The following is a 27,612-nucleotide window of genomic DNA, read 5'->3' as shown; positions in this document are numbered from 1 at the left end:
TTTTGTCTTAGACAGTATTTGCTTAATAACTTCAAGAATAACCAAATTATTAACTCAAACCCAAGAAAAAATTATAAGATATTTGTTTACTAATTAAAAAAACTTTATTGGTATTTAGTTAAAATATTTTAATACTCCTGGAAGTATACTCAGTCTTTATAAATATTACAATAATTAAATATAAAACTTTACAAAAATAAATCTTAAATCATTTGTTTCAATATATTAAGCTACCTCCACACCTTCACAAAATCAATAATAGACAATTTACTATTGACTGTGTATATAGAAATATTGATGAATTGTCAATATGTTAGATATTGATGGATCCATTTGATGAAAACCAAAATATTTGGATACTACTGACAATAAAAATTGAACGTTTGAGGAAATGGTTTTTAATCTTAATTCGACGCGGTACTTCATTGATATACAAGTAGGTTCTACTCTCACAAGTAGTTCGTTCTTGTAACTACACATATTGCCACTAAATAATTATAGTGTGAAGAAATTGCAGTTTGTGAATATTTAATTTATTATTTTGCCAAACATTGGCAATATATTATATTATTCGTGCATTTTATGCTTAATTAAACTTATTTTTCATTAATGTGCTGTTAACAATTGTTCCTCGGTTTTTATTTCTTGGAATGGGGGAGGAACCCAACCACCCATAATTTCCTCTAATTCTTTGGCTACAGCTATCGTTAATCTATCTTGTAACGGATTCGCAACAATCTATTAAAATAAAAACAATTTTTTTAAATATCAAATTTTAGTTAATAAATTAAATTTTCTCTATTACCTGTATTCCAACTGGTAATCCATCTGAATTTAATCCGAGTGGGCAATTTGTGACTGGTAAACCAAGCGTATTAAAAATACACATATAAAGAGCATTCGTAAAATTTCCTAAACCTTCTTTATGGAAATGTGCTACATTTGGGAATGTGGGATATAAAAACACGCCGTTACTACCTAATAAATTCTATAAAAAAAATATATAATTTATTGGGACCAAATTCTTTTCAACTAAATTTTAAACACTTTTTTCTTCTAATCGATCGTGTCGTTTGGAATTATTTTATTGTATTAACTAAATGAAAAGTTTATCCATTACAAAAAGTCTATTAGAATTGAAGTTGGTCAAGAAACCTGAATGTAGTTGTAAAACCATTTTCAAAGATAAAAGAAATTGAATATTTCACAGTGTTTAAGCCTTTGCAAAGCCAGCCATAGTCGTATACCTCCCACTTCCTCTAATTTAACTTACTACATTTTATGGCATGTTTTGTACACAATATGTATTGTTAAAAAAAGAATTAATAAATTGAACTGAATAATTTAAACTTTATTTTAAAACGATATGTGTTATTTTTATCGAAAATATTTTTCTAGTTTTATTGTAAATCCCATAATGCAATATTGCAAAGCAATTATGCGCTAGAGAATTTCTGGGCGAACAATCATCTTAGGTGATTTTAACATGCGTCTGTTGAAGAAAGCTCGACACCATTAACAGCTTTTTAACGAAACAAATGGTAGTGGTGGTCAGATTTCTAAGCCAAGTATTGTCAAATTTAGTTAAGACCGTGATGTAAGGGCGCTTTACCTCAATGGATTGGTTCAGTAGGCTGATTGTTCGCAGTTGGTAGCAGTTCATAATGTCCGATTATCTTCCAATCACAATGGAAACATTATTCCTGTTCGTTTCACAGCAGTTCGCACAATTTTTGTATATTAATGTCACTTTTAACTTATGAGCTACTCAAATACAAGCGCATATTTGGTTTAATAAAGTTCATTTAAAATATTTTAAAAAAATGTGTTTAAAATTTGGTGCCTATTTTCACTTGACATAATTATTGAAATAAAAACTTTATATTTACCTGAAATTCATCTTGTAATTCTTTGTTACATTGCATAATTTTTCGTTTTTTATCATCTGATACATCACCTAAAATTCGTTTAATTGGACCATAAAGTGTTGGACCAATCGTAACATTTGATGAACAAAACATTGCTTTCATAAATTTTGTATAGACATTTTTCATTTTTTCTGGATTGCCTTTGTCTGTATATATATTTTCAACTCCATCTATGCCTAATAATATACTTACAGCAAAATTAAATGCGTATTTCATTTTATCAATTGAAACCTAAGAAAAATTTATAAAAATAAAGTTAGAAATTTATGTGAACTATTAAGGATTTCGTACAGCTGATAAAGTTGTGTTTCTCCTTTGAAATGAAAAGGTATTACAAATTTTTTTTTTCTTATTTTTTCCCTACTAAATCATAAAGATTTGAAATTTTTAATTTTCATTCGGAAAGTATAAGAAATTTAATTTTTAATATTAGGATTGATTTACGATTTCAATATGATTGAATTGGACTTTTTTTATAAGCGAGCTTGAAGTCACGATTAGTACTTAATACTAAAACAAATGTGCAAATGAGTAGGCAGCACTTGTTGATATGGAGGGTACTACCAAAACACTGTAAAATAATTTAATTGGACAGTTTATGTGAAATCTAAAACTTAAAACAATTTGTCCTTATCGTCGCCTTTAATTATCAAATTATCTCACTTTTTTCATTATTAGTGGCAATTTTTACAATTTATGAGAATCCCAACTATAAATAAGCCACCTCCTATTATAGAGCAGGAGCTGAAAGTATTTGAGTTTTTTAAATTCTCAAACGATCTTGATACACATAGCTGTGGTAGCTAACTAAAACGTATGATAGTTGTAATAATAATATTATTTTTTATACAATAATCTAGCTACGTTTACGAGCTAGGAGACTTGCAAAGCCAGATGGGTTAAAAGACTTACTCGGTATCAACATTCTACCTCGGCCGAGGTCGAGGTGAGGCGAGGATAGTAAACATTGTACCTCGGCTCAGGTCGGGGCAAGCCGAAGGTCATATTTGAAAAAGCGAGGCGAGGCGAGGTGATACCAAAACCTCTCGTACCTCCTGAAACACTAGTAAAAACTTATGAGAACTTTCTTGAGTTGTTTCTCGACAAACTAGTTAAAGTTAACACTTTAAAACCCAGTTTTCTGTCATCCTAAATTTGTCTCAAACAATAAAATATGTATCATTTACGCATGAAAAACCTCTTCTTCAAATAAAACAGAAGTTCCTAGTATATTTCACAGATATCATTTGTACGAAATCCTGAAAAGAAAGACACTATTTTTGATGTTTTATGATCAAATATAACATTTTTCTGCATTTTTATTGCTGCATACTTTTTTTATTTCAATTTTAAATTTATTTTCTAAGCCAGTGATTGCTTTTTTCATCGCAGTTGAAACACATTCGCTAATATCATCCACAATAATGGATCCACCATCGTTTTCCATATAGAATATATTCAATTTGTTTATGTCCACCTACAGAAAATAAAACAGAGTTAATATTATTAAAATAAATTCTACGTTTCCCGTCGGGTTAAAATATGGGAATTATATATCACTAGCTGTGAACTACTCGCTTTTTTGGGCAACATCACCACTTTCACTCCTCCCCTCATATCTTCTTGCATAAGGTTTTCAGTTTTGTAATGTACACGTCATGCTCTTTTATTTGATATCCCACTTTGGTATATTTCATAATATTCGATTATTCATCCCCACTTTTTCGTTCCACCTTTCCACCCCCTCCCGAAGGTTAAAAATAGATAAAAACAATCCTTGAAGCTGGTTGTATATCTTTTTAATATTTGAGTTTAAAATATGTATTACTTTGTTTTTTGAAGCACATGGCTTTCAACCCCTTTCTCTACTATATTATGCATGTATTATACATAAATACCTTTTTCTTGAATCACTTTATTTAATAGAGAATCAAAATCCGTTGCGTAGTTTTAAAGATCTAAGCATACATAGGGATTAGGGATTGGCCGACGGAAGCGACTTTGTTTTATAGTAAGTATTTATTAACGTCGGCTGATTTTGGTTGATACCTTTAACGCGATGCAAAGGAAATGGAATGTTTCGATTGTTTAACGCGACCTATAATTAGCGTTTGACGTTTCATGTCGTCTTTATGGAGTTTCAACTTTACCGTTCAACAGTTTGCTTGCAAGTGATATTAACGTATTTAAAAGATATGCAGTCGAATTAATCAGTTTTACAAGTTTTTTATACAAAATTTAGATTGTGTCTATATATAACAATTAAAAAAACATACACTTTGATCTAACATCAAATTAGGACCATCAGGATACGAAATTGCTTTTAAAAGAATTGGTAAATCCTCTGCATACCGAACCATTGGACCAATTGTAAAAAATTTATACCAATCTTTGCTTATACAATCTGGAACATGGCCAGCAGGTGAAACGACACCAGGTGATGGTTTATGGCCGAAAATTCCAGTAAACATTGCTGGTAAACGTAATGATCCACCAATATCAGAAGCAATTCCCATAATTGATCCTCCAGATGAAATCAATGCCGCCTAGAGAAGGAAAAAATATTATATATTTGGTAATAATTTTAAAATCAATTTTTTTACTCATGCAGAATAAGTACTTTCTTTGCGCACGGTTTTCCGTGAGACAGATATCTAATTTGAGTGCGACAACTAAATTTTTCTCACTCAATGAATAATCAGCCATTGCCTTTTATGCAGAAAACCGTGCATCTAGAAAGGACTAATCATGCATTCGTAATAAAAATAGTATGTGCAACTCGTGAAACTTGTCGTTTATCTACTCTAATAGTAAAAGCAAAGCGAAGTATGAGCTTCTGATTTTCTTATCGTGTACAATTGAACAAATTAGCACTCGTTGCACAATATATTGTTTTTTAAATACTTCGCCTCCTGATGATCCAGCTGGAGTACGGCGTGTATCATAAGGATTTCGAGTTGTTCCCGATACTTTATTATATGTTTCCCAATTCATACATAATTCAGGCGTGTTGCTAACTAATATTGGAATTGCACCAGCTTTTTTTACACATTCTACACTAAAAGCGTCTGACGTTGCAATATGCTGACCTTCAGGACATACTACGCCAGCATTGTTGCTTAAGCCTAAAATACATAAAATAACATTATTCTATAATTGAATAGAGTCGTGAAATTTACAGTTAGAGACTTGAAAATAAAGACAGAAAAATAATTCAATTTCTTATTAAGAATTTAATCTGCATCAAATTAAAAACTTTTGTTTCTTCGTCTTCAATATCGTTTGCTTGTTCTTAGCGATAAAAAAAAGTTCCAAATATTGTTGCCTGATATTCTTGTTAATATTAGATCAATTCTATTATCAAGGATAAATTGACATCTTAAATGCATTTACAACGTTTCTTAATTTATAGCAGAAATTTTTTTAAATATAAATTTTGTCATGAAATTTAACTTTTATACTCGGTATTAGTGTTGGGACGAAAGTTTATTTTTATTTATAAATAATTTATTATTTTTTCCAAATGTAAGCAAATAAAAGAACTAAATCTTATTAGTTATTTTTTCATTACATATCCTTATAAATTTTTTTTTGTCAAAATCATTCTCATTGTTTTTTGCTGAATACGAATGCTAAGAAATATGCGAATATACGCGGATGCAAATATTCGCACATCACTTCTTTGTATAGATGATACCTACCTTCTACAGCAATACTTTCTTTAACTGTAATTGGTAAACCCAACAATGGATATTTTGATACATCATCGCCTTTTGAAATTAATCTATCCACGAGTTGAGCATCTTTTATTGCAGCATCGAAACGGTCTTGAACAATTGCATTTAAAATTGGATTTACTTGTTTACATCGGTCGATAAATGCTCGTACAACTTCTTCACTAGAAACCTGCAAACAATAAAAATCAAAATAGTCAATTAAAACAAAAAAGCCATTTTAACAAAATAGTAGGAATGTTTTTCAAATGTTTTCTTTAGTACCTTTAATGAAAGATATCTTATAAGAATGTGTTAGATATAAGAAAATGTTTCAAACAAAAGTTGGTTGGTTCAAATAGAGACATCGGCAGGTAGAAAAAAACCCGAAAGATATAACGTGCTGATATTACTTAGTGTGCCATGACAAATGTCGTATTTCTTAGAACGTAACAAACGTAATAGTTCTGATTCTTTCGTATTGGTATGAAAACGATTCGTTTAGAAATACGTTTTAGAGATGCAACAACTACTTTTATTCTTGGATATGGCACGCAAAAAAATCCTTGAACCCTAACTTTCTGCCGCGTGGTTAATAAGCTCCTGAGTCGATATCGAGTATTTTCTCTCATAGGATATATATATGGCAGAGCGGCCATTTTCCAGATAGGCAAGAAGGAGGAAATAAAATTATTAAAAGTTGAGCAAAACTTCTGTTCCTTACTAAACATGCTCCCTAATGATCGCCGCACAAACGTAACATACTGCTGGCAGACATTCCCCCCCCCCTCTCACTAATCCCAAACAATCGCAAAAGGGTAACATGGTTTGATATTAGTCGGGAAGGGAAGAGGGATATGTCTACTAACATTACGTAATATTTTATTTTTCTTTCCTCTCTGTTTCGAAAATGGTCGCTCTGCCATATATATGTCCTATGAGAGAAAATGCGCCACTTTTTTTTACGTGCCATATCCTAGAATATTTTACCTGATTGATAAAAAAAATTGAGCATTTCTGGTAAAAAGTCAAAATTTTTGGTTCAAATTTAAGTGTTTTGGAGATATTGAATGAGATAGCCCATGTAGGAAAGTATGGCGGGCCCAGACTTGGCCCAGTCTTGGTCCAACTATGCAGAACTCTGGGCCAGACTTGTAAGCCAGACTTGGCCCAGACTTGGGTAAAGTCTGGAATGATAATGCTGGCCCAAGACTGGTTACCTCGACTGGCCCACGCCTGGTTGGCAGGGCTGGGCCATAGTTAATTTTTAAGTTTGGCCCATGCCTGGTTGGCAGGGCTGGGCCATAGTTAAGTTTTAGGTCTGGCCCACGCCTGGTTGGCAGAGCTGGGCCATAATTAATTTTTAAGTTTGGCCCATGCCTGGTTGGCAGGGCTGGGCCATAGTTAAGTTTTAGGTCTGGCCCATGCCTGGCTGGCAGGGCTGGGCCATAGTTAAGTTTTAAGTCTGGCCCATGCCTGGTTGGCAGGGCTAGGCCATAGTTGAGTTTTAAGATTACTTTATGAAGAATTCTATTTTGTGATTTATTTGACAGGGCCAATCCCAGCTGTACCGCAACACTGTGTCAACCCGCGGTAGAAGAGGAGCAAGCTCCTAACAATCTACCGTGTTCCAAATAATAGTTTAATATACTGGTCTCGCAATGCGAGGCGTACCAGATATTGAGTTGATAAGAACACTTATTGCACGTTGAGCTCAGCTCATTGAGACGAGAAGCGATAACATTGTATGTTTATATACACATTACTAGAACATCTTACTTGTGAGAGGTTTTAAAAATAAATATTACTTTGTAAAAAGGATAGTGACTAAAAGACAGAGAAGGAGGAAGTTATTTTAAGTACATGTACCTACTCCATAAACAGTATTACACATGCGCATTGTATACCTTTTGGTTGTATATGCCATTTTTTGTTAGGTATTTAAAATTTTCCAGGTATTAGGTATTTTAAAATGTCAAAGGTGTCCATTTCAGGAGTTTATGTCATCAATGTAATTAATTTAATAATAATAATAATAATAATAATAATAATAATATGACGATTTATTCTGCGATTTCCCTTCAATAATTGAATATTGTCAGCCAAGGCTAGGATGCCTAGTCTTGGCCTAAGACTGGGCTCCCTTGCGTTGGCCGTTCTATGGCAAACCAATGTTGGCCCAGGCTTGGATAATCATTGGATTGGCCAAGGCTAGGATGCCTAGTCTTGGCCGAAGACTGGGCTCCCTTGCGTTGGCCGTTCTATGGCAAACCAATGTTGGCCCAGGCTTGGATAATCATTGGATTGGCCAAGGCTAGGATGCCAAGTCTTGGCCCAAGATTGGGCTCCCTTGCGTTGGCCGTTCTATGGCAAACCAATGTTGGCCCAGGCTTGGATAATCATTGGATTGGCCAAGGCTAGGATGCCAAGTCTTGGCCCAAGACTGGGCTCCCTTGGGTTGGCCGTTCTATGGCAAACCAATGTTGGCCCAGGCTTGGATAATCATTGGATTGGCCAAGGCTAGGATGCCTAGTCTTGGCCGAAGTCTGGGCTCCCTTGCGTTGGCCGTTCTATGACAAACCAATGTTGGCCCAGGCTTGGATAATCATTGGATTGGCCAAGGTTAGGATGCCAAGTCTTGGCCCAAGACTGGGCTCCCTTGCGTTGGCCGTTCTATGGCAAGCCAATGTTGGCCCAGGCTTGGATAATCATTGGATTGGCCAAGGCTAGGATGCCTAGTCTTGGCCCAAGACTGGGCTCCCTTGCGTTGGCCGTTCTATGGCAAACCAATGTTGGCCCAGGCTTGGATAATCATTGGATTGGCCAAGGCTAGGATGCCAAGTCTTGGCCCAAGACTGGGCTCCCTTGTGTTGGCCGTTCTATGGCAAACCAATGTTGGCCCAGGCTTGGATAATCATTGGATCGGCCAAGGCTGGGCAACCCAGCCTTGTCCCAGGCTCGGGCAATCGTTGGGTCGGCCAAGGCTAATTATTTCATCTTGGCTCAAGCATGGGCCAATATCGGGGCGCCAAAGCTGGGATCCCCAGTACTGGACCAGGCTAGGCCCCGTCGTTCAACTATGGCGGTTCCTACATGGGAGCTTAAAAACTGAATTTTAATTAGTACAAACTTTTGAACGGTGCAAACCTAATCAGGTAACTTCATTACTTTATACTTCTCTAATTTTAAACTTTGGAAATATACGTATATATCATACTGATAGAATGGAATATTGAGAAATTCAATTTCGAAAATTTTTTTAGTGATTCATTTCATATTTTTATGTACTCTTATTCATTTCACCTGACTAGTTTCAACCCATTACAAAGTGATGACTAATGATAAGATTTAAAAAATAGTTTGTTTTAAATGCTTTACTTCAAAAAAGGCTTAATTAAAGCAATACATTTCTGAGTGCTTTTGACAATACTTTGTATTCTGGCAACAATGATTTTCATAGAAAAAGCAACTCATAATATAAGTTTGGATTCTTCATTTATTCATATTCAAGTCCACCCAGCGACCGAATTTGCTATATTAAGTATTGATTATTACATTCCACTTAGAAAGTTTTTCTACTTCATTTACTAAATTAATTATAATTTCTATCCAATAGAAACAAAAATAATTAACTATTTTCATTATTAGTATTATTACCTAATATTAAATAATTCTTTCTAACAAATCAAATTGCATGTAATTACACATGCATGCATAAGGCAATAGTTTAGTAGGTACAATAATAGCAATCAAGGGCACATGTATTTTCTTTCAATATAAATTTTTCCATTTTGTTACTATCAATATTTATTTACTTACACTTGTTTGTTACAGTACACTGTTAAAAATTTGTATTGTAATTTTATTTTGAAAAAAAATGAAGCTGTGTCTCCAGCGGCTTAGTAAACACCTGATCGTCGTTTATATTTACCAAAAGTCATTACCAAATAAATTGTTTTGAACTCATAGTAAAAGTATGATAATTTTTAAAAACTTTCAAAATAAATAAGTTTATTCAGATTTGTATTTTTTTAATTACCTGCTCTGGTTTAAATTAGTAAACACTTAATAGCAGTACACAGATTCATCCATCTTTACTAAATAGTTCGGGAACCCAACGATCACTGCTATCGCATCTTTTATAATGGTATAGTCTAGTCAACTAGTTCAAATTGGTGAAATATAGAAATAATGCTCTAAAAAATACGTGTGTTAACTGGTTGGATTGGGAATGATGTCTAGAAAAATGTACTAAAAGCGTTTTTCAGCACATAACAAATTTCAAAGACAAAAAAAGTTTTTCGTTTTTAGCCAAAATTTCATAAAATATTAATATTTAAGAAACTAAAAAAAAGAGTAGAGCAAGAGAGGAGAAAATTATCAATAAAGAATCTCCACTCCCGCAACTCTATCTCCATTCTTTAGAATTTTAAATTTACGTTGAAAATAGGTGTTTTTGCGTCATTTTTAGATTGTTGTACTAGCGACATAAATGAGTACATCCCGGTCATAATTTCTTTAAGGTTTTGAAAAAAAAAAATTTGAAGAAATTATCATTATGGTGGATTTAAAAGAATTTATTGTCGTTGAAAATTTATCTTCAAGTAATTTTTCAACAAGTTACACAATTGTTAATAAACAAAATTTCCTCGAATTTTCGTTTTCATTTTTGGCTATATACTTGCGTTTTTAGAGTTACATAAAAATTATTAATAATGGAGATAGAATTTCGGGAGTGGAAATTTTTTATTGGATATTTCCTCCTCTTTAAGGATCTTTTTTTCTTAAACTTCTTAAATATTAATATTTTATGAAATGCTGGCGAAAAACGAAATACCTTTTTTTTTCATCTTTTTTATGTGCCACAAAACGCTTCTAGCACATTTTTCTAGACATCATTCCGAATCCAACCAGCTATCACACGAATTTTTAAGATTATTATTTCTATATCACCAATGTATTTTCTTATTAAAATCTCACTTACATCGGTAAAAACCCAGATGGTAAATCATTTTTTCTCTTCATTTGTAAAATTCAATTTTTTAATTCTTGTTCTGCAATATTGCAATTTTTTCTAAATAGTAAATTTTAAAATAAATTTTTACAGTGTAGCAAGTGATTTCTGCAAACATACTATAGGTACTATTTAGATATGTGTATTTATATTCAAAGTTCTTTTAATATTATTGTAATTAGAAGGCCTTTGTGTCAGATACTTTTTCAAATTTTATAAGAAAATGAGGAAATAATGAAAAAATGTAGTTTATTTTATAACATTCATTGCATAAAAAAAACTATTACATTATATTTAATTAATTGCAATAAAAGAATATGTAATAAAAAATATTTTTTTACAAATCAAAAGAATATGTAAATAATTTTATGTAAAAATTTTATTTATCCAGAATTTTTTATGCATTATTAACAGTTTGAAATACAAATATTAATAATTTGTAATAATTTTACATTTCATTTCATGTTAAGCTTTGCGTGGTATTAGAAAATCGAAGTTATTTATGAATATTGGAGAAATCCCTAGTAAGTATTGTCAAGATGCAATACTTATTGAGCTGTTGACATTTTGTCTTCCACAGTACGATTGTCACACGGTTAGTAATTAATTTTTGATAAAGCATTGGTGTATAGGAATGCAGTTTTAGTAATGAAAAGGTGCAGTTTAGTAAAAATCGGTGTATATAATCTACATTCTTATAAAACGACTATAAATTAAACAAAACTGAAATATGCCAGCAAAAAATTATTTTGCAATCTATGATTTGCTGCGATCATAAGCTTTAATTTATTGTTGCTGATAGTAAGGACTAAACGGAGGATACTCGAAGGTAATAAATAAAAGTAGAAAGTTTTAGTGTCAAAAACAAATTGCTTGGTATAATCATATTTTTTGTTTATTTTGCTGAATTAAGTATTTATTAAAATATTTTTTATTTACAATTATCAAATAACCTACTTTAAAGCAAAGTGGGAAGAAAATTATCAAGGCTAAATTAATTGCTAATAATATTAATTCAAGAATTCTTGTCAAACGCCAAGTTAATGGACTCTTTATTCTTGTCGGCTAGGGGTTAAGTAGTTATTATAAATAAATGCAAAATGACTTAATCACCTTGATATAAACTGAATATAAATAATATGTTTGATTGCTGACAAAAAAATTTTTATGTTAATTAAGCGATCAAAACCATTTTTTTGGAATTAATTTTCCAATTGTTATGTTTCTATATAAAAATAAATTAATCTTACGCACTTAACTATGAAACTTACTTAACTTAACTATGAAATAATAAAATGTTCAATCAATTTTATGAATCAACACAAAAGCAATCTGCTACTCTTAAAGTCTTAACTGCTAATTTATCGTAAAAAATGGATTCCCAAAACCACAATAAAGTTTTCCTTACGTATTTCTAATGAGCTGAGGTCAATTTTCAGAGGTTGGAAAATTGTAATTATAATTTTTTTAATTTTTGAAACATTTAAAATTATATTATGCTATTTTTTATTTTGTTAAAATAACAAATTTAAATCTTGAAAATTTTGTATGTTTGAAAAAACACAAAAATAGCTGTTGTCAAACCAAATATGAACAAAATATGTAGATGAAAATCTGTATGAAAATTCTTCATTTTTGAATCCACTGCTACGATTTTAAAAATTATTTCTACTATAGAATGCTACATTGTCAGAAAATAACATAGGCTATATTTCTAAAAAATTAAAACCCATGTAATTGTGTTCAAAAGTGGAGAATAAGGGTAGGGAAAGTGAAGGTATAGTGCGATAGTCTTTGTTTTTAAAGTTGAAATTGCCTAGCGAAGGTGCTAGTTTTGAATAAAAATGATCAGAATTTATCACTGATCACGGATTTATAAATTTATAAAAAAAATCAAAAGCTTCAAGGTGAAGGTTTTGATTTAGCATTAATTAGAATAATAATAATTATTATGTATGATACTAGTTTATTATTATTATACTCTTTGCCTTTGTAATAAAATATAATAATAAATTGTTGTAATCAAACTAGGTATAAAAGATTTAACCTTTTCAAAAGGGTTTTTAATTTATGTATGTAGGGTCAATGGCTTGTAGTGTAGGCTTTGCGCAGTGCAGTGTAAAAATTTTGTACCATGGATTTCTCGCACATTAGCAATACTAGTGTCCATTTGGTGGTTACATTTTGTATTATCTGTTTCAACCGTTTAATTTCATTTAGGCGCGGTTCGAATCTGTATTTAATAATTTTTGGGATTACAAGCTTTTATTTAGTTTCACCTGTCCCGTTGTCTATCTGTTATCAAATTGCAAGTCAAATTTGATCCACTTCCCGGTTTCCGATTGAGCTGAAATTTTGCATGCGCAATTAGTTTGGATGGCAATGTATGTAAGGTTGTGGCGTCCTGATTTTCCCATCACTTCCACCATATTTGATATATATACATTTCTTTTAGTCCTCTTAAATTAAAAATTTTAATAAAAAATAGTTTTTAAGGGACACACTTTTACTGTACTAAAACGTAGAAAATAATTTTATCCATGAGTCACTCATACCCGACTATTTGTTAAAGCTCGAAGCGCTTAATGTCAAGAATGAATCGAACAATAATTAGGCATGTGGAGTAGATGAAGCGTTTCAATTCATTTTTGATATTTTAACTTGACCGCCTCAAGCTTGTACAAATATTCGGGTATTAGTGACTCATAGATAAAATTATTTTCTACTTTTTAGTACAATGAAAGGTTGTCCCTTAAAAAGCGAAAGTGACAAAACGAATTTCCATCCTATTAAATTTTATGAGTATTTTAAGTTTTTTGGTTCTTTCCAAAAGCGCTATGAAATTTTTAATAGGTATAAACAAACTGACCAGATGTTGAAAATATTATCTATGTAAATTACGATTAGATAATTGTATATGGGGGTACAACCTTTACAACTTTTGTATGTCTTAAAATTTGGTAGGACGGCCCATGTCAAAAAAATTTACTACTTTAAATACGATAATAAACTTTCGTAGAATCATTTACAGCGTTTTCATAATAAAAATTTAAAAAAAATGTATCAGCATAAAATTATTTTATACTTCAGTTCAACCGGTTTATATATAAAGAAAAAGGAATAAACAAATTTAAATATTATATTTAAAAAAATATTACAATTTCCGTAAAAATTAAAACCTTGAGAGGATTGAACACGCCAAATAATCAGAGGTCAACTGTATTTTTTGCTTCGAAAATTTTTAAATGTTTTGAGTTGAATAATTATTGTAAGATCTTCAAATATTATACATATTTATTACTCTGACAATGAGTGCCCTAAGCATAATATATTGTTATATTATGGATAAATATACGCCTAAGTTATTGTAGGGATTGATTATGCTTAGCCTCGAAAATTTGACCTCTTCTCAAATACAAATACAATCAATATCTTGATTGATATACCTTTGTACCTAAAACCCAGTGCTATTTTCGAGTGTCGGACAACAGACATACATAATAATAATGAGAAAAAAGAATTAGGCCAATGAAATTAAATATTGAACTTTGCATCAAATCGGGTATTTTTGTTTTTTTGATACAGTGTAAGGGTTATGCCGAAAATAAAAAAACTAGAAAATTTGCACCTTATTTCATTTTTGGCCTATTTTGATCTGGAAGGCCTAGTTTTTCATCAAAAATTGTAGTCTTCATTTTTAAAGAAGATTAAATTTTTAACAATTTGAGACCAGGTCGGTTATTATACAACTGATAGTTTTGGAAATACAGCTTTGCAAATTTTGGTCATTTTTTCTAGTTACATGATTTTTACCAAACGTTTACCACCCTCAGTTGGCTCTTTTGGGGTCTTAAGGAACTATGAAGTGACCCCTCCCCCAATCACTTGAGCAAATTATGAGATTATTTATATTTTTATTTAATGGCGTGGGCATGAAAAAAAATCAAAGTACTAACAATAACTTATCATTGTTATTATATTAAAAAAAGTTATGTATATATTTACATATAAATATAAATATGTGAAAATCTGACATAAGTTTTATATTAATCAAACTTCACCCTCTTTGATGAACCCGGCTCGCACATAACATATCATATCATAACAAGTGAAAACAAACAATTGATTGAGTTAATTGTTGAAATATCCAGTGTAGATAGTTTTGTATGTCAGTGCTTGCATTATTTTTTTTATAAATAAGCCGAAAGCCGCTATTTATTTGGTTTTCGAAAATTTTCGAAAGCATTTTCCAGAATTTTTTCGTTTTTCTCGTATCTTTTACAAGACCATTAGTTGAAGCTATCTGCAAATTTTCAACTCCCTATCTTTTAATATTTTGGAGAAAATGAACACCAAAATTACCTAGCAAAGTTATCTCACCTAATCTGAGCCCTCAAGGGTAAACAGTACAAACTTGGAACTAAAATTAATATATATCTTGATATATATTTCATAGATGTATACAGGGTATAATTAAAGCAAGACAATAATGAAGAATAAAAAAATTGAAATCAATCTTGCCCAAAATATTTGAACACCTACAGTTTTTTCTGACTTATTTCAGAATTTCATTTGTAGACCAGTGCCGAAGCATTCAAAGATAGTAGAAAATGAAAAAAAATTACAGTAGGATGAAACCCATTAGAAAAGCAGGGGAATATGATCAAAATGAGAGGAAACATAAATTACGGTCGATCCGAGTTCGGGAAGTGGGAGGGGGTGAGCTTTTAAGGGTAAAAAATGGTTTATCTTGATTTCCGGCAAAACTACAAGTCCTATGGAAAAAAGTTAAATGGCAGAGTTGTAGGCAATAAAAAGATCTACAACTTTTGTATTTGCAATTTTTTCACATAACCTCAAAATTTAGGTGAAAAATTCAAAAAACCAAGTTTTTGGTTTTTTATTTATATCTTTGTCAAAAAAAATTTTTTTTCTACGAAATTTTGTGAAAACTTACCTTATTATGTCCCAAATACACTGTAATTTATTTGATTAAAAATATTTATTTTTTCGCTTCATTTTAACTTAATATCAAAAAAGCACCCTAATTTTCAATCGAAAATTCTGACGTCAAAATATCGGCTTTTTTCAAAAAGTTTGGGGGCTTTTTGTTCCTTGAAATATCTACTTTCTGACGGTGTAAAAAAATATACATTACTATAGGAAATATTCTTAGAAAATGCAAAAAATTGAAAAAACAAATTCGAAAATTTTTTTTAAATCATTATGTACAATTTTGAGGTATTTATTAAAATTTACACTTTAATTACTCAAAAAACGTAAGATTTCATGTTTTATTGATAAACGAAAAAATTGCAAATTAAAATATACTTCTATAATTAACAAACAAAAAAGTTAATAAAGTTAATATTTAATAAGACATCTACAATATTTTGAAAAAGTTGTAGAATCTTCTTTAAATAATATTTGTAGATGCCTATTTATTGCTGTTTCAAGATAATTGCCGGAAAAGGAAAGAAAAGTATCGTTAATTCTATATTGGACGCGAAAAATTTGCCAAATTTGGCCAATGTTTTTTACAAAAAAGATGAAAGTAAAGAAAATATAAAAAAAATGGATTACAATTAATCTAATCTATTTATAAATGTAAAAAAGAAAAAATAACACTGAATCAATTAAGGTTTCAAAAATATCAATTGGTAAAAATTAAATCATTCTTCATTTTGGCAAACCTCCCACCCACAGAAGGAGCAGCAGAACAACATTATTACAGAGCATATTATCAGCTTCAAACTTGGTTGGGTAACGAATTGACAGCAACAGATTGGGGCTGGAAGCAACATCAGCGTGGCATTATGCCCAAATTTACAGAAAAGAATTTAATTCCGGAAGTATTGCTCAAAACTATTTGCTGCAGCTGTGAAACTGGATGTAACAGTTTAAAATGTGGCTGCCGAAAACATGGTTTAAAATGCACAAATTTATGCACTAATTGTCATGGTTCTGAAAATTGCTCCAATATGGAAGAAAGAATTTACGAGGAAGTAAATGATTCAGAGGAAATTATGGATGAAGAACCAATGCAGACTAGAAATAACATTGGAGACGAAGATGATGGTCTTGAAGATTTCGACGATCAACTAGAGTTGGAAAGATTTGTCGAATCTGACGATGAAGAAATGCCTCCAAAGAGACAAAAACTAATGAATAACTGATTATAATTTCAGATAAGGTATTTATAAATAACAAATTTAACGTTTTTAAAAAAAAATTTAATGATTAACGTAATCAGAATTAAGTTTCTAAATTCAATAGTACGATTTACATGTATATTTATTTTGTATGAGATTTTCTATGACATGAATGTAATTCGAGTAAAATAAATAAACTTTTTAACTAAAAAAATTGCAGCAATCACATTTTTTGATGAAATTGTACATAGTAATTAAAAAAAAATTTTCGAATTTGTTTTTTCAATTTTTTGCATTTTCTAAGAATATTTCCTATAGTAATGTATATTTTTTTTTACACCATCAGAAAGTAGATATTTCAAGGAACAAAAAGCCCCCAAACTTTTTGAAAAAAGCTGATATTTTGACGTCAGAATTTTCGATTGAAAATTAGGGTGCTTTTTTGATATTAAGTTAAAATGAAGCGAAAAAATAAATATTTTTAATCAAATAAATTACAGTGTATTTGGGACATAATAAGGTAAGTTTTCACAAAATTTCGTAGAAAAAAAATTTTTTTTGACAAAGATATAAATAAAAAACCAAAAACTTGGTTTTTTGAATTTTTCACCTAAATTTTGAGGTTATGTGAAAAAATTGCAAATACAAAAGTTGTAGATCTTTTTATTGCCTACAACTCTGCCATTTAACTTTTTTCCATAGGACTTGTAGTTTTGCCGGAAATCAAGATAAACCATTTTTTACCCTTAAAAGCTCACCCCCTCCCACTTCCCGAACTCGGATCGACCGTAATTTATGTTTCCTCTCATTTTGATCATATTCCCCTGCTTTTCTAATGGGTTTCATCCTACTGTAATTTTTTTTGGTTTCAAAAATTATCTACCCAGGTCTATTGACAGAAGTATTGCTCTATAAAAGTAAAATTATTTAAAAGCATGAATCTTTAAAAGTAGAAATATTCAAGATTATCAATATTTGTAGTTGTGGGTATATTATTTTGGAGCAGAAAAATGAAAAAGCAGTTTTCGGGCAAGTAGTATTATTTAAGAATATATTTTTAAGAATAAGAAAAGGTAGGTCCTTTTCAACCTCAATGACAATGTATGCTTTCCAGCTCCGAGACTATACTATATAACGGTGCGAAATGAATATAAATGGTAATAATGAATAAACCACTTATAAAATAATGTCGAATTCATTAGCACTAACTTGCGGTAGAAACGTTGAAGATTAAAAATATATTGTTTCTTTTAATAAACAATTTCTTTAACAATAAAATAGTGAACATTTTTAAAATATTATACAATGTACCCTCATAAAATATCTGAACATCTGAACGGATATAAAAGTTTGAAATGATTAAAATCATTTAAATTCCATCATAGTTCATTCAACGACATATACCGCGGGAGGAATACTAACGACATTAAAACACTTAAGGTGTTAAATGACTCTCCCTGGACCTTGTTTTAAGCGTTCGATTGAAATATTCAAGTCAATGATTTCGCTTAGACTGAAGAAATCTTGATCACAGAAACAATTAAGCTTTGAAATATTTTGAATTATAAAACGACTTAAAATTATAACATTAAGTATTTATTGTTGAGTTTAAAGAAAATTTTCTTATAATTTCTTACAAATACTTGAGATTATTGTCTCAGTTGCAACTTTGATGTACAAAAAAATTAAACAATTTTAATAAAATATTGAGCTAGTTTTTCGCTAAGATGTATGGATCCCACTTTCTTTCGGCGCAAGTAGTTTCTATAATTTAAATGGAAAATCTCGCAAAAATATTTGCCAATTTTCATACAATCTCTTTTAACTGATTTATTTATCACCCTTCGCGCTCTCTGCCGCCATTAATAATTCGAATTTAAAATTAACCAAAAAATTTATTTAATTTTTAATAACTTACCTCTTTATTTTTAATCATTTGCACTAATTTTTTACCACTATTCAACACAAGTGTATTACCAATTGGTGGCAAAAGTTTATACTGGCCAATTTGGGCTAATCGAGTTACTGGTACAATTATAACTCGTAATAACAACAAACCAAATCGTACCAAATAATTGAAAATTGGCATCATTTTTAAAAATTATTATATTAAAAAACAATATTTAAAAAAAAAATTGAAAATAACGCACTAAAAATGAGTTCAACAACAAAAAATATAAATAGTTTAATTTATAAACAAATTTTTATGAGCATTCTAAATATTTTATGAGTTTTAAAACTTGATTGTAACAATTGGAAGTTACAGTTATACGCATCACAGACGAATTGGAAAGACCCCACGATTCAACTGATAATACTTTATATATATTCACAGAAATATTTTCATACTAGGTACTAACTAATAACATCAACAAATAATAATAATAGTGATTAAATTATTACAAATATGATTTATAAATAATTTACACAATATTTGTTTTATTGAAGGTATAATATAGAAGAATTTGTACAATACATGAATACATCAGTTCATGTAATAAAACAAGTTAGATTTGTTGTACTTTTTTAGTTCTAAATGAAATAATGTTTAATTGTTTCATACACAGATTATAACATAACAAATGAACTAATGACATTTTTTTCTTCTATTTTACATTTTATCTCGTAATTTTATTCCATGAACGTAATTTCTTTATTATTATTAGTCAAAAAGAATTTTATTAGAATCTTTTTTGACCGTGAAATCTTGATTACAATTTTTAGTTAACTGTTATGAAACACAACAGTTATGATCTACGAGACGGATGAGGTCATTCTTCACCCATCATGATAACCAGATGAGACATTTTTTATGAAATTTTATTGATTTTTAAACACTCATACCATAGTATTTCTATCGAAAAATGTTGATTATTTTTAATTAAATTAATTTTAATCAATTTTTTCCATGAACAGTTCGGATAAGTCTATGCCATTATTTTCGTAATTAAATTATCTTTTTCTGATACCAATTTCGATTGGTTAGCAAATCGGTATACTTATATTGACTTACCTGTTCGGTAACGATCGGTGTAGATCTGTTCATACCATAAATAGTCTGCACCTATCTGTTTACCAATCGAAATTGGTATCAGAAGAAAGGTAATTTAATTACGAATATAATGGTATCGGCTTGCCTGAAAAAAAAAACCTTTTATAGAAAAAATTTATTAAAATTAATTTAATTAAAAATAGCCATGAACGTGAAACTATGATAGGGATGTTTAAAAATTAATAAAATTTCATAAAAAATATGTCTCATTTGGTTATCTAAAACAGAAAATTTATTTTTAATGTTACCGGCAGGGCCGAAACTACATTAAGGAACGCGTGGGGGCCGTTTTAGTTCTTAACCATAAAGATAATCTTCAAAATAATTTTTAAAAATTATTACAAAATTAACTTGAAATTTTTTTTATTTTGCTGCACTAAATTATTTCCCGCCAATACTGTAGAATAAATTTTAATTTAGCGTCCCTAGTGGTTGCAATATCAATTACATTCCAATTGATATACGCTAATTATGTATCTAAATCTAAGCACATCAACTAAATGTTACCCTTATAAGAATATAAGCAAAGTTTGCTAAATAATTATTTATAACATATACATAACCTCGATTAGCCACCTCGGAGAGGGTTACAGCCCCAGGTATCTTTATTAAGAATAAAGATACCTGGGGATGTGACTTACTTTTTTTTCAATAATAATTCCAGCTCCATTTTGGTTTAAATCACTTCAGTTGTTTTCTGACACCAAAAGTTATAAGTGATTTTTTCCTTTATAATTGTATGAGTGCAAATAAACATACAGTTTGATAATGAACTTATTCAAGTGCCACCTTTCCCAAAAGATTATTATAGCGAGTGATTTTTGGTTGGGGTTCCACAATTTGGTTTTCCCCTGCGATCTTTTCAGCTCTACTTTCGGTCCCGGTTACCAAGCAGGATTTTCGTGACAACATATACAAACGTTTTAACTTGACTAACAACACTATAAACTTTGATTTGTATACAATGAAAAATATTTGGCTGAAGATGAAAATCACCAAAAGCTTACATTGTTTGCAAAAAGTGAAAGGTTGGTGCAATAATCTGTTTTAATTGACTGTAGTTTAATTGAATTTGATTCAAATATAAATTTTATAGATTTTATAAAACTTCTTCCAGATCTTATACAAAATGCTAAATTTTTCATGTGTCTTACGCGTTTTATCTACGAAAACTGGACAAACTTCAATCTATCTTAAACAAAACCAACACACCTACTGACCCCCTTTACGATTTAGAAATTATAAACTGCATTTAACATTTCAATTGCAGATTATAACTATTCACGTGATTCTCTCTGTTACGTTCTATCCGCCTTGCCGCGCTGAAATATGACCAATTTCAGTGAATTTTAGACTCGGCCAATACCAATACTAACTGGTTTTGCTTAGAATCAAAATGTTCAAGTACATATAGATGATAGATGTTTAAGATATTTTCCAAAGTTTTTTTTCATATCTAAGAGAAAAATTTTGATTTTAAATTTTCAAACAAAGCCTTAAGGCCAACTAAACTTGAAACCAAACAATCACTTATTGAATCATAAACTGTAGAAACTGTAGTGATACAAGCCAATAGACGACTTACAATTCTTCAGAACTACAGTAGTGAAGAAACAATTGCATTGTGTACGGCTAATTAAATCAAAATAATATGGAAATTAAATTAATTAACATAACCCAGTATAAGGAAATTTTGATCATTACTTCTTTTACATAATGTTATAACCATTTGAACTCAAGGATGAATGTTTTCTTCAAATTTATTTTTTAAACAAATTTACAAGATAATTATTTTCCATACGTTTTAACATGAAATTCTGACTGCCTTAACACGCGAGTCTACAAATTAAACATAACTATTATTATTAATTAACAAAGTTAATATCCTAAATATTCGTAAAATTTGAAATGTCAACTTTAAAGACAGAATTTGTTGCCTTTAAAGTCTATATTTAATCTTAGACTTTTAGAGCACATGTCCCTTACAACAAAATATGTAGCTTTGTGAACATAGCACCCCAAATGAGAATTTGCATAAATTTTTTTGCAATTTGCGTTTGTGCACGATTTGTCCATATTTTTCTACCCAAAATTTTGCTTGTTTCAAACTTGGGACTAAACTTAATATACTATGTATATTTCATATAAACATGAAATAAAAATAGATCCAGAAAAAATTAATCTGGAAAAATAGATCTGAAAAAAATAAAGTCGGGAAAAATAGACCTGGAAAAAAATAAACCCGGAAAGTAGACCGAAAAAATAGGTCCGAAGTTTTATTCCTAAACAAATAAATAAAATAAATCCGGAAAAAATAAACTCAAACAAATTGTAGACAATTTAATTATTAATAATATTAAAAAAAAGATATAAACAATGAAATTTTTTTAAATCTCTATTAACAATATTATTAACTATTGTATAGAGAATTAAAAAAAAATATTACTTAGACATTATGTTTTTTTTTAAATATATTTTTCATGGGTCGAAAGTACCCAAATTTACGATTTTTCGAACCTTTAAAAATTCATATTTTTAAAAATATTAACTTTATCGTGAAAAGTCATAGTACCTTTTTTATTGGCATTTCAATAAAGAATATAAAAAAAATTTGTCCGGTTGAAAAATAACAATTCCTTGCAATTTTTTTAACAATTTCGGTTTAAACAATATGGCACCGGGTTGCGCCATGGCAACATGCATTTATATCATTAGGAGGGCAATTTGAAGAGGATCGCATAAAAAAATTGAGGTGGAATAGTTTTCGGTACTCATGCGCCGATTCCTCCTGGACTACTAGACCAAATCTCGGTCTAAATAGTTCAAATCTAGCTAAAATGTGTTTGGGCCTTTATAGACAGTTTTTATACTTTGAGAAGTATATGGATAAATAATTTATCATCTTTATTAATTGAAAGCTATTTCAATCATGTTTTTTTTTTTATTATTAGATTTCTCTTATGTAAATTCGGCTCTGTTCACGCGTAGACAAGTTAAAAAAAATTTAGAATTTTTATTTTATTTAGACAAGTGATATTATGTAGGTGACGGAAGAATAATGACGTAAATAATTTTTTGTTGGTGGGATGTTACTGAAAATACTCTAAATAAAGTGAGTATTTTGATTATTTGTCAAGGAGATTAATAAAGATTAAAATCAAATAATTTTTGTTTGTCTTAGATTTATGAATTCATTTGATTAGGATACAAGCAATTTTGTATTAAATAAATGATAAATGCGTGATATAGACAAAACTACTCATAAATAGATTCAAACATACAGTAACGAAGGAGTATCAGCTATAATTATACCATTTTTAAAGTTCCGTAGGCAAAAAGTAACCCTGTTTTGTTAGCTATCCTATGTTCTGCAGATGTTATTACTAAGATCGAGCAAATGATAGATATTTATAATAATTACACAAAATAGTATGCAAATCTTAAAACGATTAATTAGGTAGTCTGTCATATTCGTTACTATCAATAAAAACCAATGCATATGCCAATATTTCAAATCGATTGCATCCAGTGCTGTTACATATCTAGATACAAATATCTAGATACATTTTACCATGTATATGAAATATATCAAGGTATACTAAGTTTAGTCCCAAGTTTGTAACGCTTAAAAGATGCTATAAACAAAATTTTGATATAGGTATTCATAAATTCACCTTATTAGTTTATTTCCGGTTGTCCGTCCGTCTGTAAACACGATAACTCAAAAACGAAAATAGAAATCAAGCTGAATTTTTTACGGCGTACTCAGGACGTAAAAAGTTAGGTCGAGTTTGTAAATGAGTAAACATAGGCCCATCTTGTAAACCGTTAAAGATAGAAAAAGTTTACATGTAAAAAATGTTTCTTATAAAAAAATAAACAACTTTTGTTTGAAACATTTTTTCGTAAACATCATTGTTTACCCGTGAGAGCGCAAATTGTTTGGTATGTATTATATGGGAATATCAGTTACATATGTGTGACATGTGTGTATGTGTAATATGACAGAGTAATCAACACTGTCATATTACACATACTTCACTTGTTTGTATTACTTTTTAAGTATCTATACCTGTACTTGGTATATTTTAAATGTATCTTGAATCTTTAAATGAACTTCAGATATAGATATAAAATATTTTTATAATCAAATTTTGTGTTTCACTTTCAATAATAAATATATATATTATATGGATTACGGCCATACGGACAAATTAAAATTAATTTGTTACCTTTATTTTTTTTATATATAACATATTATGAAATGAAATAAAACTGAACGGCAAAAGTCTAACCATTTGTGTAAATACATTGCATATATGATTTTATAAATTGCAGTGTGAAGTTTCTAAATTGGCTTCTTCTAGATGCATTTAACTTAAAGTATCTATATCTAGATACATTTTAAAAGTACATATTACAGCGCTGATCGTATAACAAGTAAGAATGCGATATCGTTCACAAACAACGATATACGAACATCGGTGTTTTTAAAGGAATCAATCTTTAAAAGTTTGAAGGTTTGTTGTTTACGTTAAAAGTTGAATTTCTTTGAAAGTTTTCGCGTAATCAACGGGAAACGTTTCTGTATACCGTGTCGTTCACGCTATACGACACGGAAGATTATGGCTAAACGACTTGATTTTAACAAAATTTTCTTTCACGATTGGATGGAGGTTTATCGGCTGAGCATTTTAAAATTATTTTCGTTATATACATAGTGATCGGAACTGCGGAATGTATCAAATGGTATTTTTTTTAAATCGGTGTTTATATAAAGGTGTTTTTCATTAAGGCGTTCTAACTTAACTTCAAGGTTTGCCAAATATTCTGTATTTTACGAAATTATAGTAGTAAATTTAACGTATAATTTCTCAAAGCTTATATCAGTTTTTCAAACCAAATTTAACTCGCAGAGTCTACTAATCGATTGAGATACTTGCCGCAATTGTGAATAATTGAATTGCGTATACAGGTTTCCCAAAAATATAACTAAAGAATAATTTTTTTGACGATAATAACTTGTTTAACTTAAATACAACACATGGTTTATGTCAACAGCAAATGTAAATTGTAACTGTTAACTATCGAATACCATCAACTTTCCTATAGCTAACCGTATACGTTTGCATGAAAAACGCACATTTTCAGAATCGAACTGATTTTAACAGATTTAATATTCATGATATCAAGTCAATTATGAATGTTTACTTGAAAAGTCAAAATATTTTGTTCAGTTATTCGGTTAGGCTTATTCGCTTAGGTTATAGTAGCTTTTGATTATTTTTTGTTCACTTTATAATCCAAAATGAAAGTTTAGTCAAGAAAAGAACGGATCGACATGATTTTTATTTTAGGGTAATGCCAGCTTTTAATTTGTTTCATTTCCTGTCTCAAGAATTCTTTTGATGGCTTTTTCTGAACAATTCTAGTTTATCTAAATTGAGCCAAACTTTTTCGTTGGAAAAATGTGTCATGTCTAAGACGATTTCTAAAACGAATTGGTTATTCGTTTCGAATTTTTCGGGCACTCTGTATATTACCAAAATAACTTTAAAATGCACAGCCAATGTGGCTCTACCACCGTGCAAAACTTTAAATACTTTAGTCATAACTTTATGAATATTAAATCTGTTAAAACCAGTTCGATTCTGAAAATGTGCGTTTTTCATGAAAAACGTACACAGTTAGCTATAAAAAAGTTGATGGTATTTGATAGTTACCAGTTAAAATTTACATTTACTGTTGACATAATCCCTGTGTTGTATTTAAGTTAAGGCAACCTAAAATAATTCAATTATTTACAGTTGCGACAAGAAACCCAATCGATTAGTAGACTCCGAGTTAAATTTGGTTTGAAAGACTAATATAAGCTTTTAGAAATTATACGTTAAAATTGCTACTATAATTTCAGAAAACATCTTTAATTTGATCGTAGAACCTGAAAATGAAATAATAATGAGGTGTTCCATTTACAAAAATACAACTTTGATACATTCCGCAGTTCCGGTCACCCTGTATATTACGAAAATAATTTTAAAATGTACAGTTTATAAATCTCCACCAATTCGTGATTGAAAATTTTGTCAAAATCAAATCATTTAGCCATAATCTTCCGTGTCATATAGCGTGAACATCCCTGAATAATTTTTCTAAACACAGGTATTAAGCAAACCTTTCATTTTGGCGATACATGCGCAAATCTCACTACCAGCCATTAGAAGGACAATATGCGCATACTTTCAAAGTGAAGTTATTGGATGTTTTCAATTGAGCATAGCTGCACATGATATCATACCTAGTTAGAACTAGAGGAGCCACCTACAAGAAGAGTTTTATAAAATTTCAAAATATCATCGATACTTACTCAGTATCAAGTGTTGCAACAAAAGAGTCGACTCGATTAGGTATCGTGTAATATTTTAAAAAAAAATTTCGTAGACATACAATATATGTTTTATGAATACAGGTATTTTCTGGATGATGTGCAGTCTTGTAAGACAACGTTTAAGTTTTTACATTCCTGAAACAATTCACTTTATATTAATTGCAAAATCTACTATTATATAGTATTTTTATTCAATTTAATAGTTTAATAATGCCCTCAAAACATTATTATCCATTGAATAAAACAATGCCATTTCTACCAATGCTCGAAATGGACCTATACCTACTTTTTGTATCCGTAACATGTATAAACCGTTCACTCAAATATCGTTCTTGTGCAAATATTTTGAAAGTTTGGCATGAATTGAGTTGTCTTAGTTGAATTACGCTGTTTTACCACAATTCAATATATTATCTGTTAAAATTCGCTATAGATGGCATTGTTCCCTATTCCAGTCTGGAACTAATCAAGGTAGATATAATACAATCCAATTCAATTTTTGATTCAATCTTATACAACAACCCTGATCATAAGTCTATGATTGGCTGTCGCAGCTTTTATATTACTATAGGCACCAAATCTAGGGCTTATCTAAAGTATATATTTTAAATAAAAAGTTTGAGTAACGAGCTAAATTCGTGAGTAACGTTTCAGTACTCGGTACTAAATGGCGTACCCGGTACCCAGTATTCGGTATATACGGTTTGTTAAACTTCTAGTATATAATTGTTAAAAAAGTTGTAAATAAGCTGATCGGAGTGTCTATAATTTGAATTTTTCTGTTTAAAAACGTGTGCGACATAAACTGTAAACTTTCGATATAGTACTTAACTGCTTTAGCCGTATTGTATTATTTAAAGAAATTTCAATAGGACAATTCATAAGAAATATTATTTTAAAAAAATACGATATGACAATTCATAAAAAATATAGAAAAGTATTAAGTTTCCATCAAAATGCAATTGACTTTTGAAATATTTTAATTTATTTCTAACATTGATTCGATGATTTAATTTTGATTTCATTAGAATTATTCAACTATATGATATTCTTCAATATTGATTTAAATACTCAATATTTATTATTACATTACAAAAACCATTCATAATATTATTGTTTGAACTAAAAGTAAACAATAACCCTTAACTATTAATTATTTCAAGGTTAAATTAAGTAAATTTATATACGAATTTAATATTACCGCGAAAATTTAAACGATTATTTTCAAATGTTTATCAATCTAACTTATTTATATCTGATATTCTGATCATAAATAATATATAAGTCATGATCGTAAAGTTACCATTGCTGAATAGTGAATGTAGATGCGCCACTTCATGGAGGTGCCTGGGCCATGGTGCATGC

At 29.8% G+C, this 27,612-nt stretch overlaps 1 protein-coding gene and 1 non-coding gene across 2 annotated transcripts; both read right to left on the bottom strand.

Annotated features, from left to right (window-relative positions):
• Positions 1-228: 228 nt before the first annotated feature.
• Positions 229-18,919, bottom strand: LOC123297755 (fatty-acid amide hydrolase 2-A-like). The gene is made up of 8 exons (XM_044879528.1): positions 18,726-18,919; positions 5,630-5,834; positions 4,833-5,053; positions 4,205-4,474; positions 3,262-3,405; positions 1,890-2,159; positions 806-988; positions 229-738 (listed from the first exon to the last, which is right to left on the bottom strand). The coding sequence occupies exons 1-8, from the start codon at positions 18,897-18,899 to the stop codon at positions 607-609; spliced, it is 1,599 nt and encodes a 532-aa protein (XP_044735463.1). The 5' UTR covers positions 18,900-18,919; the 3' UTR covers positions 229-606.
• On the bottom strand, positions 7,187-7,380 carry LOC123291148. Its single transcript, XR_006534939.1, has one exon. It is a non-coding gene; the product is annotated as a U2 spliceosomal RNA (small nuclear RNA).
• Positions 18,920-27,612: the final 8,693 nt, after the last annotated feature.

The sequence above is a fragment of the Chrysoperla carnea genome, chromosome 1 (assembly GCF_905475395.1).
Source record: "Chrysoperla carnea chromosome 1, inChrCarn1.1, whole genome shotgun sequence".
In the NCBI taxonomy this organism is placed as follows: Eukaryota; Metazoa; Arthropoda; class Insecta; order Neuroptera; family Chrysopidae; genus Chrysoperla; species Chrysoperla carnea.
The sequence above is the reverse complement of the archived record's forward strand: the minus strand, read 5'-3'. Positions and strand labels throughout refer to the sequence as shown.